A 13,553-nucleotide genomic window follows, 5' to 3' on the forward strand; every position below is an offset into this window, starting at 1 on the left:
GGCGCGCTCCCGCGGAGCCCAGCAGGGGGCGCGGGGCCGCGCTCCGCGGGCGGTGCCGGCGGTGTCCGCGCGGGGGCGGTGGCGGCGCGGGCGGGGCCGGGCCCGGGGCGGCTGGAGCGGCGGTGGCGGCCATGGAGCGGCTGGAGCGGAGCGGGCGCTGGCTGCGGGCCGCCCTGGCCCGCGGGCGGGTGCGCCGCCCCCTCCCCGCGCTGCTGCTCGCCATCGCCGTCCTCGGCTCCGCGCTCAAGGACGGCGGCCTGGTGCCCGATACGCCGCTGCAGAACAAGCGCAACCCGCTCAACGTGTGAGGAGGGGCGGGAGGGTCGCGCCCGGTGCGAGCGGCAGGGACGGTGCTGGGCGGGCTGAGCGGGCGGGGGGCAACCGGAGGGGGTCTGGGGGCCGGGGGTGGCCGCGTGTGCCGCGCTGGGCCGGAGTTGCTGTTCCAGATGATGAGATTGCCTGTTCCTGACTCAGAGGTTTCAGAATACCCGGAGTTTCACGCTCAGTTTTTATTGGAAGGGGGTAAAAGGAGGGGATTTTTCCTTCTTAAACTCCCAGATAATTCCTCGTATTTGAGTAAACTGATTTCACTTTCTCTTCCAACCAGTGACAGGACCCGAGGAATGGCCTGAAGTTGTGGCAAGGGAGGGTTAGGCTGGATATTCGGGAAAGGTTCTTTTTTCCACAGGGTGCTCGGGCACTGCCCAGGCTCCCCAAGGAATGGTCACGGCCCCGAGGCTGCCAGAGCTCAGGAAGCATTTTGGCCACGCTCTCAGGCACATGGTGTGACTCTTGGGGTGTCCTGTGCAGGGCCAGGAGTTGGACTCCATGATCCTTGTGGGTCCCTTCCAGCTCAGCATATTCTGTGATTCTGTGATACTTACTGAGCTGATCTAAAACCCAGCTGAAGGAAATAGGTCTTTTAGCATCCTTCCTAGAAGCAGAGTGGCTGCCATCCTTTCCTAGCACTTGGGCTATGATCTAACTGGCTTACTCATTCCACAAAACTAGTCTGAGCATTTTGAAGGAAGCAATGAGCTGGGCCAGAGCACGTGTGCTGTCCTGCTACAGGTCTGAAAGTAGAACTAAAATTGCTGTTTTCCTCTGTGACTTGGGGAACTTTGGCCTTTATTGATTCAAATTTGTCATTTGGTAACGTGGGAGAGGAGCTGCTTTTAGTGTGATTGAAAGAGCAGTGACAGGAGCACTTAGAGAGAAATTGATCTTAGAGTAAAAGCATATTTCAGTTCAGTTCTCTCTTTTAAATAGAGGAAGGTTATCTGTATTGACAGTTCCTGAAGCAAGTATTTTTTCCCTACAATGCCTTGCCTCCTGGTTTGTCAGCAGTAACCTTGGTGGCCTTTTTTGCATTTTAAATAAAATGGGAGGTTTATTTTCAATTACTATTCTATGGTAGCCTCTGTAGTTGCCACGCAGACATCAATTCTCCTGTAAAATTAAAGAGTGAAGGAGGTACTCAAAATCCTGGGCAAGGCCCTGACAGGTTTGTTGGGGTCATAAGGAAGGTGCAGAACTCTAGACTGGTTTGGCTTGGCCTTTGATGCTCAGGTGGGGATTAAATGATGACTGTGTGTGTCTGGCCATAGCTCAGCCATGGAGCAGAATTCAGTTCTCTGTTTTCTAACTGGACTCTGGGTAACAAAGGGGCTTCACCTCTCCCACCAGCTGATTGGAAGCAAGCTCCACTGGAAGGTGCTGATGGGAGAAACAAGATCCTGGACTGTGGCCTCCTTAACTCATTAATAAATTCACTTACACATGCTCTAGTTTTAAGATTTGAAAAGAGAACTAGTTACATGATACTGTCTTCTGTTAAACAAGGTATCAGCACATCATCAGCTGGTTTTCAAGATTTTATGGGCAGCATAAGTGACAGCAGAAGTTTTCAGGGCAGAGAGTGAATTTAGAGATGGAAGGATTTCTGTATGCCAAAAGAAGGCTTTAATCAATTGAAAGGACAGTAAAGGAACAGGCACATTGTGCTGCTTCATTTATTTAGAAGGATATGAGAGACGAAAAGCTTCACAGGCTGATCAGGGGAAAGAGCCAGTCCTTCTGGCTATCTTAAGAGGTTGAGGTTGTGAAAGGCTTTGTAAGCAAGGATAATTGAGATGGTGGAAGAATCAGAGAAGGGGTTACTGTGGTCAGGGTAGCAAGCTAAAAATACAATCTTTGCAGCTGCATTTTGAGTAGGGCAGAGTTGAGCTGGTTTGTAAGCTATAAGTGATTGCAAAACTGAGCTGCAAGTGTGCTGCAATGAATAAGGGCTCTGGGTCCCAGGGAATGTTGCCTTGGGAACAAGTACCTGCCTGAGGAAGAATTCAGGTTTTGGGCTTGAGGGAAGTACTGGGAAGAGAGTTAAGACAGTAGCTAAGCTGTATTTTGAGGGGAGGGCACAAGCGTCTAATTTAGATGGTTCCGAACACTGACCCTGAGCACTCCACCACTTACCCCATTGCTGTGGCATCTCACACGTGCTTGTGTCTCCTCTGCCTTTCCTCTGGCAGATACTTCGTGAAGGTGGCCTGGGCTTGGACGCTGTGGCTGCTGCTGCCCTTCATCGCCCTCACCACGTACCAGCTGGCCCGGAGGCAGTTCCGGTACGGCCACACCAAGAGCGCGCTGCTGGTGCTGCGGCGCCTGAGCGCGCTGCTGGTGGGCACGGCCGTGTGGTACCTGTGCACTGAGCTCTTCGTCTATGTGGAGAACCTCACCGGGGAGTGCTCCATCCAGGGCAAACCCGGCCAGCCCCCCCGGCTCTACGCCTCCAAGCGGGAGTGCCGCCAGGACAGCGGCGTCTGGAACGGCTTCGACATCTCGGGGCACTGCTTCCTGCTCTCGTACTGTGCCATGATGATCCTGGAGGAGGTGGCTGTGCTGGAAGTGCTGTCCATGGACCACAGCTCCAAGCTGCGTGTGGTGGTCAACGTCCTGTTTGTTTCCCTGTGTTCCCTCACCGTGATCTGGGTGTTCATGTTCCTCTGTACTGCCCTGTATTTCCATGACTTCAGCCAAAAGCTTCTCGGTGTGCTGATAGGTCTGTCAGCTTGGTATGGGACATACAGATTTTGGTATTTAAAGCCCTTTTCTCCTGGACTACCTCTTCCAAATATATCTTTGAGTTCAAAGAAATACAGCTATAGCAGATAAAAGAAGGCTTGAAATGTTTGGGATTTTGCTTTCAGTACTGGAGTAGTTGAATGTAGAAATGGTTACTGTATTTCCACTGTAAGGAACAAGGTGATGGGTTGGAGGAAACCAGATCTGTACTAGCCATTGGCTGGCAGGTGGTGATGAGCTTCTTCCCTGGGAGAAGAAAAAACATCGGTGTTGGAAGAGGTCTGCTCTTGTTTAGGAGCTGACAACTGGCATTATCAGCAGAGAAATTAGAAGCTGAATCTCTTTCTCTTACTAATGAATGGAGAAGCAGACCCAAGGCTAAAAGAGGCCTTTGATCTTTGGGAGCGTGATTTATCTCAGTTAATTCTCCCTCTTCCTTTTTGAATTATGTCAAGATATTGTGGATGATCCAAACCTCATGCTTTTTTCAATGTTCCTATTTGTATTGCCTTACGGGAAAGCTCTAATAATCACAGTGCTGCTAAGCATTGCAAAAATATCAATTCTTGTGAAAGCAGTTCTGTTGTGAAACTGGAACATCACACGTTCTCAAGTGTTAAAAACACTGTCTTGCTAGAAATGCCTCATTACTGCCTGCACCTTTTGCAACAGAGAGTAATCTGAGATGCAATGTCTTAAGCAGACTGTGACTTTAAATTCATGCCTGCCTCCAAAAAGGAAACTCTTGAAAAAACAAGCCTTAACTTTCTCCTTAGGTAAAGTAGATGTAATAATATTTTGTCATTTTGTTCTTGACACTAAAAAACCCAAACTCCTTTCTGTTTTGCTAAAAAGTCTAGTATGAGGATTGACGTTTTAATTTTTTAAAAATCTAATCCATTGCACACTTTGCAACAACAAATTCCTTGGGTTTGTTCACAAGTTCAACAAGAACAACAGTGGAATTCTGGTGTTCAGAACAAGCTAGCTTATCCCGCTATTTCCCAAATAGTCTGCTTGATAATGAGTGAAATGCATTGTTTATCCTGGGAGCTGCAAAGCAGAATGTGCTTGAAGCAATATTTATTCTTGCAATACCAATAAGCTATTTAATTTTGATTGCACATAAAGCTGTGGCCACTTTTGATGTGGCTGGAAACTCACTACTGAATAAAACCCTGCTATGAGATAATGAATCGGGGTGAGATGGGTTTGCTCGTTACCAGTCAGATGTTTAGCATAGGTTTTATCTCAAAAAGCTTTTTATTATTTCATAAAGGTTCGTTCATGATGCAGTTGCACAAAGTGTGTTTGACAGTGATGACAGGACAGCCAGGAGGGTCTGTGGGTAAGGCTGTGGGTCACCTACACTGACCCTACTGTGGGGTTGCTCAGACTCCAAGGTGACTTTTTCTGGATACAGGGTGGGATTCTCCACAGATCAATCCTGGCACATTTTGCCATCTCAACATCTCTCTTCCAGCAAGAGAGTGGAAGCATTTGCAATTTCTACAGCAGTGTTAGCTCCACGCTGTGGTCTGCCTCTAAGGAGAGCTAAATTCAGTGGAATTTCCACTGAATTTGGTGGCAGGTGGGAGTTGTGTGTCCTTAGAACAAACCACCTCTCAGAAAGAAGCTGTCCAGGGGGTTATGTATTTTCTGTCAAGCTGCTCTTTGTTTTATATTAAATTGCCTTTTAAGCTGACTCTTTGAAAATTGCACTGATTAACTCATATTGGGTTTAACTAAATTTGTTTAAACAATGCAAATTTATTTGCAGACACTCTTTTGATGTAATTTAAGCCTGCTCCCAACAGAGCTAAGCTAGACCGCAAGCCACTTTCACCATGAAAAAGGATTATATACCCAGAAGGTTTTATGATTAATTTCATTAAGGTTCTATTTTAGGTTATCTTTATGTAACTTTGCTGTATAGACAAGCCCTTGGAACAGGAAATGCTGTTTACTTAAACCAACTGACTTGCTGAAATGATGTTCATTTTCACAAATGTTTTGTGCAATCACTGTGGATATTTCTGTCCACTTTAACCAGTGTCATGCAGATTATTTTTTTAAATGGAAATAATGTAGGACACAGTTACTGTCTTATTTAAACAATGAAAAACATTTGAAAACTTTTAACAGTGTTTGTGTCTTTGAGAATCTGTTCCTCATGTCTGTAAAGATGCCATTGTTGCTCTTCACTTCCCTGGACGATCCAGACCCCAGAATTTGTGTGATCAAACTGGCACTGAAGGTTCTGCACTGTTTGAAAGGGTTAACAGAGCACAGGTTCTCAGGAGTGCAGGGTTTTAGAAAGAAAACAAAACAAAAGCCGTGGCTGACTAAAGCAAGTTTCCCAATGTGTGCCTGTTACACCAAGCAGTTCATTTTGTGGACATGGATGTTGGTTTATTGTAGCAGAGGGGAAGCCTAATCCACTGAAATGTGTGGGAAGATTCCCGTGGGCTGATACTGCTTGGGAGTTTGGAAATCTTGGTGTCTTTCTCAGTACCCAGACACCATGGGCCAGCTCTTGGTGCACAGTTCCCTTGTGCTCCAGAGCTTTACTTGTGCTTTTTGACTCTACTCCAGAGTAGGAATCTGCTTCCTTGTACTTCAGCTGGAAACTAAAGGTTGCAAATTTTTTCATTCTCATATTTGCCATCACATTTATCTGACTTCCTTTTCTCTCCCAAATACACTTTTATCATTAAAATAAAAATTGCAGCCTCTCCACAACAGATTTGCAGCCAAAGAGAAACAGTGCTGGGAGCAGCTGGATTTGGTGTCCTTTGCCAAAGGCACAAATCAGCTCTCAACAGGTATTACTGGTTTGTTTCATGTGTTGGGGTGGAGTTTTTTTGCTTTTCTGTGTTAAAGTATTCCTGTTGTTCTCACAGAGCTGTCTTTCTGTCTCTAGAATTACCTAGGGAATTTTTGCCTCCAATACTTCACATATTTCAACATCTGTCTGTTAATTTGTCATTGCCTGTGTTTGGCCTATTTTGTGGGCCCTGTTTAATGTTTAATGGTTCTTTCACAGAAGCAGCATTTGGCCTGACTGCTGTGGCCGGGGCAGGTTTTGGTGCCTTGAACATTTTCCTCTGCTGGGAACAGGTAGAACACAGTGGGAAGGAAAACTGCCTTAGGATTCATTTCACTCTTCACTTACCTGGGACTCTTTCAAATGTTTGCGTCACTGGAGGCAAGATCAGGCGAACAGGAAAGTTGAGGTCTTTCATAAGAGCCATGTGAGTAGCTCAGACTTTAAACATGTCTGAACCCAGGGTTTGATTGTTCCTCCAAGTTTGTTCAAAGTAAACGTGATCCATGAATGCTTCACTGGTGCTAAATGATAGTCCTGGTTTCCCAATTTATGTGTGTGTGCTGAAACTTGGGTTGTGGGTGGCTGCAAAAAAAGAATCCTGTTTTCTGTTTTGGTGTGTGGCAATTGGTGGCAAAGTGAGAAACACCCAGTTATGCCCTGAGGTGCACTTTAATGGAAAAAAGTGATGAGATGTGTTAAATATTTTGGAAAATCAGTCTTTAGTTGTGAACACAAGTCTATGGTCACTTCATGAAATATTATCTGATTTTTCCACTGTAGCTTAAAGTAGCTCCTTGCAGCTTCTCTGCAATAGGCCTTTTCCAGCTCTTTGATCACCCTGTGCTATCTCCTTTTGCTCAGAAACCTGTTTCCTGGAATTATTTCTTTTCATAGCTTCATCTCTCCTCCTGGAGCACAGATTAGTAATAAATGCTCTTTACCTCTGCTGGGTGCGTGCTCTCTCTCAGTATTTTGCCTTCCCTTCTTTGAGGTATTTTGCAAAGCTTAAGATGAAAGTAATTAATAGATACAAAAAGGCTGTTGTGACTCTGAACTGATGTTGAACTGCTGTTAAACAGAGCTGCTCTGTCACTGTACTGGTGGAAAACCTGAAGAAAAGCATGTGGTTTATTTATTGGAGCAGAACTGCACCTGATGTGCTTGAGCTCCAGGAAGGAAAGAGGTGATGTGACAGCAGAGCTCGATGCATTAGGAGAGTTACCTTTGTCCTTCTCTTGGAGAGCAGGCACTCACTTCAGTGAAAGGTACTTTCACCCAGGTGCTCAGCAGGAAATTATTAATTTGGATATGGGAAGGGTGCCTTAGTGATTAAATGAAATACGGAATGAGAGCATGAAGTTTACAAGCTGGAAAAGCAGAGATGGAAATGACCATCAAGGTTGAGTGCAGTCCATGAAATCTCAGGCAATTATGTGATTGTAATATTTCATCTGAAATGTTATTTATTTTTAAACTACCCCCTGTCCATCACAAAACAGAGGCAATGCCATGTGCTTGTAACGAGCCACATAACTTCTCTGTAAAGCTTTGGGACTATAACATGGCACAGGAAATAAGCAGTAGGGGAAGAGCTTTACCAGTCTTTCAGGAGTGTTGGGTATCATGGGAAAGCAGCACTTGGAAAAATGCCCTTTCACTGTTGTGCTCTTCCTGGCAATGTGTCCAGTGGCAGGGGATCTATGGCAGAACTGAGGATCCCCCCCAGTGGTGAAGGCTGAAGAAAGGAAAATGCGGAACAAGAATAAATACAAACTATTACTTTTTTCTCACATCTCCGAAGCCTTTTCCCATGTCCAGTCTGGGTTAATTTTGCAGGCCTGGGCTGTGTATTCCCTCAGTCATGGTTGATGTCAGAGCAGGAACTAGGCATATCCTCAGGGTAAATGTCAGCTCTTCTGAAATGCCTTCCCTGGGTCCTGCCCTGCCTGCAGAGCCTTCCCATCTCACGGGGACTGCACCGAGAGGTCACACGTGGTGTGACCATAGCTGGGACAGGCTTAACGTAGCTGGGACAGGCTTAACGTAGCTGGGACAGGCTTAACGTAGCTGGGACAGGCTTAAGTCGTGATTCATCGCCGGGGAAAATTCAGCTAAATAGGTTGTGCCTCAGAACAGTCGACTGTGATGGAGAAAGCTATGCTAAAGGAGTGGAAAATAAGGATGATGCTCAGCCCACAGAGCCTGTTGGCCGTATCCAAATGTGTGAATTGTTGTTCCCACACCTAGCAGGATTGTGCTGTTGGGAATGGCACCCTGGGCCTGCACTCTGCAGGTTTTGCAGGTGATGGGAGCGAGCACAGATGTGGTGTGGGCTTGGTACTGTGTCACTCTAGAGCACAGCTCTGTTGCTTCAGCTTTGTCACAGCTTGACCTGATTCAGTTTTTAGAAGAATGGGACTGATAGATGTTTGAAGTTTTTAAGAATATATGGTTTTTTTCTGTTGATTGTTGTGATTTGAAAGTTAGGAGAAAAAATCGTGCTGGGTTTTTTTGGTTTATTTTGCTCACTGGGGGTTTTTCTTTGTTATTTTCAGAGGTTTTTTCCTTGTGTCCAAGAAAAAAAACTATTGCTGTTGGGTAGTGCTTGGATCCAAGGTCACAGAATGGAAAGAAATTGCTTCTGGTAAGCAAAAATAGAAGAGTGTTCAGGAGGCTGGCGGTGGAGTGCCATGACCTTGTGATGTAAAGAGTGTGTGCAAAACAGCACTTAACTGTGCAGGATACTTGGTTCTGTGTCAAGAACTGCCTGCAGCATTACACAGCACCCTCAAACCTGCTTACACTCTGTTCTGATTGCAAAGTAGCTTTATTTGGATAACTCTTCTGGAGCTAAAAAGGATTTAGGTCACAGGAGAGATGAGGTGCTGGTAGGAAAGGGCTGAGAAGGGGAGGCAATGCAAGTAGGGGGATGGATGGTGTTATTTTTAAAGGAATGTTTTAGAAGTCATTGATCTGTGCTGTTCGTTAAGAAGTTTTTAGCAAGATTCCATCTCCTTCCTTTCTTAGCAGTTCTTCCTCAGACAGGGGGAATGGGAGGTGATGTGTTCACTGATGCAGAGCTCGACAACCCAGGGACTCCTGACAACAGGAGCTGGGAGATGGTCACGCGTTGCCTGCTCCCTGTGACAGGAGAGGGACACCAGGGAGTCCAGGAGGGAGGAAAGGGGTAGGACAGCAGAGAGGGGTAAAGAAAAAAGGGGCTGAAAGTAGATCATTGTGCAGAGGGAACAAAAAGGAAGAAAAAATGCTGTGAGCTCCTGAGAAGTGGGTGGAGGTTGACATTTTGCTTGTTGAAGCTCTTCAGCACCAAAGTGAAAAGGAAATGGAAATAATCTGCTCTCTGCAGGTAGAGCCTGGCCAGCAGCACACAGGTACTGCTGCAGTGATGGACACCTGTGTTCTGACAGAGCAATTCTTCATCCTCATTATTTATGGCATAGCTGCTATTCCTGCTTCCACTGGGAGCTGTTCAGTGCAGGCTGTTTTCTCTCTGTTTAATCCTCCAGAGGAAAGCGAGCTAAAAGGAGAATGAAAGACGATAGTGAAATGTCCTTTGGGCACATTTGGGGATCAGCACCAGGGGAAAACCAGGAAATGTGTTTGTCATGAATGTGCTTTATCAGAGAATCCAAGTTCCTGTGTGTTTTCATTACTGCTCGTAACCTTAGATTTAGAATTAGAAATGGCTGGGTCTGAAACACCTGCAATTTGGCCACTGAGGCCATGCTTTAGGAAATCTTTCAAGGATACAAGATCTGTTCCTGTTCACTGCATACACAGATGTTTTCAATCTCATGCACACTTGTGGATTTGAACTTTTCCCTGGGCACTGCTGCTGAACTGGGGATTTTATTCTGTCCCACCATGGCAGAAGGAGCTTTTCTACAGACTTCTGTAACAACAGTAGCTTTGCTGTGAATGGAAATGGCCCTATTTTCCTCAGCAATGCTGCAGGAAATTGCAGGTTTGGGGTTACAATAGTCAGCTCTTTGGTTGTACATCCTGTTACTTTGGGGTTTTTGTTTTTAATTTCATATTATCATATTTTATATTATCCCTGGCCATCTCAAAATACCATATTCATATTATCCCATATATCTTTCAGCAACCTGAGGGATTTAGTTGCTGTCATTGCCTGCATCGTGGATCCAGTCTGGGTGGTTTTGGCTTTGATCCTTATGATGGCACCTGATGTTAAATATTTTCACAAGCTTTAATATTTTCTGTTTGGTGTTTTGTGAGGAAATCCTTCATTTACTTTCACAGCAGAAAGGAAGGAAGGAAGGAGCAGCTCTTACACCACCCCTCTTCCCTCTGTAGCCTGGATTCCGAAATTGCAGCTGGGTGGTAAGGATGGTTTTTTCATTCAAAAACAGAGGAACATTCTGCAAATAAATTCTGACGGGGCCACCAAATGGTCACCAAATAGATATTCTTAGGCAGCTCTAGATCTCAATTTCTTTGGCAAGTTGCGAGAGGCTCTGTGGTGTGTTCCCTGTCCTCTGGCCAGCTTGGTGTTGAAATCCTTTATTCTGCATGGAGAGGTCTCCTCCATCCCTTGCCAAGCAAAGGAAAACGCTGCCAGCCAGCAGTAAGGCTGACACGTACATTTTCAATTTTCATAACTGAGTCTTTTGAGCAAATCCTGTAGGAATAAAAAGATTTCAGAAGCTGCAGCTCTGCAAATGTGACCACTGGGAGCCCATTAAACAGGAGGCTTGGGAGGCAGGAGGGAGAGACTCTGTCATGAAGCTGCATCTCAGGGGTGCTTGGACTTGACATAAAGCCTGTGATTTTCATCCCTCTGATAATGAGAAGTTCCACACTTCAGCACAGATACAGATTTTAAAGCACCGAGGTGCCTTAAAGCACATTTGTCTCTAAAACTCAGGGATTTCAAAGGATAAAAATTTGCTTGGGTAAATAAATACATCTCGAGTAAAGAAGGACCCTGGCCGGGGTTGGGTCAGGTACACAGAAATGTTGGGTGCAGGATGCAGCAGGAGCCATTTCCTCTTGTCTAAAATATAAAATAGCACCTCTGAGGTGCCTCACCTTGCTGCCTTTCCCCTTGGGCGCTGCTGTTACCCCACACCTTGCTGAGAGCAAAGCATAAAGTCCCGGAGTGAGAAAACAGATTTTTGCCATCATTTTCATGTTTCTGTGTACAGAACATGCCCTGGGCAGTGAACATGGGGCCAGTGCCTGGCTCATGGCCAGGTTGTACAGTGGGCTCCCCTTTGCAGTGGAACTGGAGCAGAAAAGGTCTGATCAGGCTGAGATCCGTCGGAGCAAGAGCAACTTTTTATGATGCCAGCCTGTAATCACCACAGGGCTGCTTACAGCAACGGGCTAATCTGCATTGATCGGGGCTCTGACATTTGTTCCGTGGGATTTCGAACATCAATCCAGCCCCTGCCTGCCACAGTAATTGTCTCTTATCACTCTCGCTGATTGCTTTTCCCTGGAGCAAAGTCCTGGTACTTTTTCATTACAAGGGCAGGAAAACAAGGCTTGGTGACAGGGAGTGGCACCAATTTTTGCCTTTTTTTTTTTTTTTTTAAATTTGGTGCAGAGCAAAGGCTTATTATTGACTGTATCTAGCTGAGAACCTGTACAAAATCCACCAGTACAGCATTTGTGGCTCCCCAGCAGCCCACAGTGCAGCACTGGTGACAGGTCTTGTTCGTGCCTTGCTCCAGCTACTGGACCTGTCTGGCTTCCTTGTTACAGTTGCATTTCAACAGTGTACTCCGAGCAAAACACACACCTATTTTCTCCAGTGTTTAGAGGTCTGATTTGCACCATGGCTTTAAATTTATTCTGTGGTTTGAAGTAAAAAAATAAATAAAATCAAGGAGCAAAGTAACCAGCAGCAGGCTTGCTAAGCAGCTTCCCTCTGCCTCATTGTTGGGCTGAAATCCTAGGAATGGAGGAAGTATTTGCTCTCCTTTCCTCTGGGTTTCGTGGCCTTGGACCCTGTTAATGTTCTTTTCTACACCAGATTTCTGCATTTTATCAGCTTTTGGAAATCACCAGGGACTGTGTGTGTAGGACAAACAAAGGTAAAAGGATGAAATCCTGGTAAGGGTTTCATGTTGGTGTATCCTTATAAATCTTTCAGGGGGGTTCGTCACCAGCTAATTGACCAAAGAGAGGATGACCCACAGTTCATTTTCTTACACCTTTCAGATTCAGCGAAAGGAGGAGGTCAGGGCACCCAACCGCCCTCCCTCTTCAAACAGAAGGAAAAGAACTATTTCTTCTGAAGTCACTGATTCCACGAAGCAAATACTGAATGTATTTGGGAGAACGTGTGTCTGCAAGGTGTCACTCAGCAGCCTCAGCTGCAGGAACAAGGTATGCACGTGCAGGTGGTGGATTTGGGTTCCCACACACCAATTTTAAGTGTGGCCCTAACCACAGGGAGGTAACAAGATGACACAGAGCCTCTGCAGCTCTACAGAGCCTGTTGTATTCCAGAAGTCTGTCAGGCCAGCCTTATGGCAAGCACTGTATAAATGTGTGCCTTTTGCACTCTCTCCATGCTTATCCCTGGTAATTCCTGCTAAATATTCCCAATTCTATGGCTGCCAGGTTGTACCAAAAGCTCCTGGGGAAAGCTTGCTGCTTTCAAACACATAAAGATAACTTTTGAATCGGAGGCAAATGCAAGTCCTATTCTTCCAGCCACACTTGGCATACGTTCCCAAGCCCCGAGATGCAGCATGGTTCACAGGGATCACTGGAGTGCCTGGAAAGCCAGCAGGCTGAGTGCTTACAGAAATTAGTGCTTGGAAGAGGAATACGTATAATTTCCATGCAAGTTTTATACCAGTGCAGTACATGGGCCAAAGCACAAACCACCTGCACATCCCACTGCCCTCGGGCATGCCTTGCACTAGGACCAGAAGGATGTGGAACACATTTAGAGATGCGAAGCCATTACTCCTCCCATATGGTTTATTGAGGATCTCAGTTTCCAAAGCATGAGTAGCAGTGAGGCCCGTTATTCTTTCCAGCATGCAAAAGGCACAAGAAAGTCATCAATGTGATTCTGTGCAAAGTGTCCCTAAGAAAACACACAGCGAGGAAATGACAGAAAAGAGCCCTGGATGGAAGAAAGCCAAAGCACCTTCAGGAAAGTGCTGAAAAGTTCTGAAAATGGTTGTACTTTTTCAGAGTCCAAATATGCTCAGTTGGTGAAAGATGCTTTGCAAATCCGTGAAAGAAAACTCAAGAGACAGAGCCAAAAAGGCTTAAAACAATAATCTCCTTCATGTGCCAAAATTCAGGATGGAAGTCAAAATGATTTATCTCAAGAAAAAAGTGCGGCAGTTAAAGACAGACATTAAATTCTTTAAAAAAAAGCCCACCAAAACCAGACGTAGAAAGTGGATACATTCTAAGAGCAGCTCAATAAAAAATATTCCTTTTAATGAAAATAATTTTTTAAATGGATACTTGAAGAACAGAAATCCACCTTGACTGTGACCAGCTACTGCACCCTGCTCCCAGGAAAGCCTCTGAGCACAACAACACAACACCTTCTAGAAGAAGAAAGTCCCCACTACCTGCATGTGTGAAATGTGGCCAGTGAACAATTTGGAAAAACAAATGT

General features: G+C 45.6%; 1 protein-coding gene across 1 annotated transcript; it reads left to right on the forward strand.

Annotated features, from left to right (window-relative positions):
• Positions 1-116: 116 nt before the first annotated feature.
• On the forward strand, positions 117-5,827 carry FITM2 (fat storage inducing transmembrane protein 2). Its single transcript, XM_082292657.1, has 2 exons — positions 117-304; positions 2,529-5,827. Exons 1-2 carry the CDS (start codon positions 132-134, stop codon positions 3,169-3,171), a joined length of 816 nt encoding a protein of 271 aa, XP_082148783.1. The 5' UTR covers positions 117-131; the 3' UTR covers positions 3,172-5,827.
• The last annotated feature ends 7,726 nt before the right edge of the window (positions 5,828-13,553 follow it).

The sequence above is a fragment of the Coloeus monedula genome, assembly GCF_965178545.1.
Source record: "Coloeus monedula genome assembly, chromosome: 17".
NCBI lineage: Eukaryota > Metazoa > Chordata > Aves > Passeriformes > Corvidae > Coloeus > Coloeus monedula.

Excerpts from the sequence above, each read along its gene's own strand:
- FITM2 (XM_082292657.1), top strand. The coding sequence starts at position 132 with ATGGAGCGGCTGGAGCGGAGCGGGCGCTGGCTGCGGGCCGCCCTGGCC. Across the intron at positions 305-2,528 it reads AAGCGCAACCCGCTCAACGT|ATACTTCGTGAAGGTGGCCT; the intron begins GTGAGGAGGGGC and ends TTCCTCTGGCAG.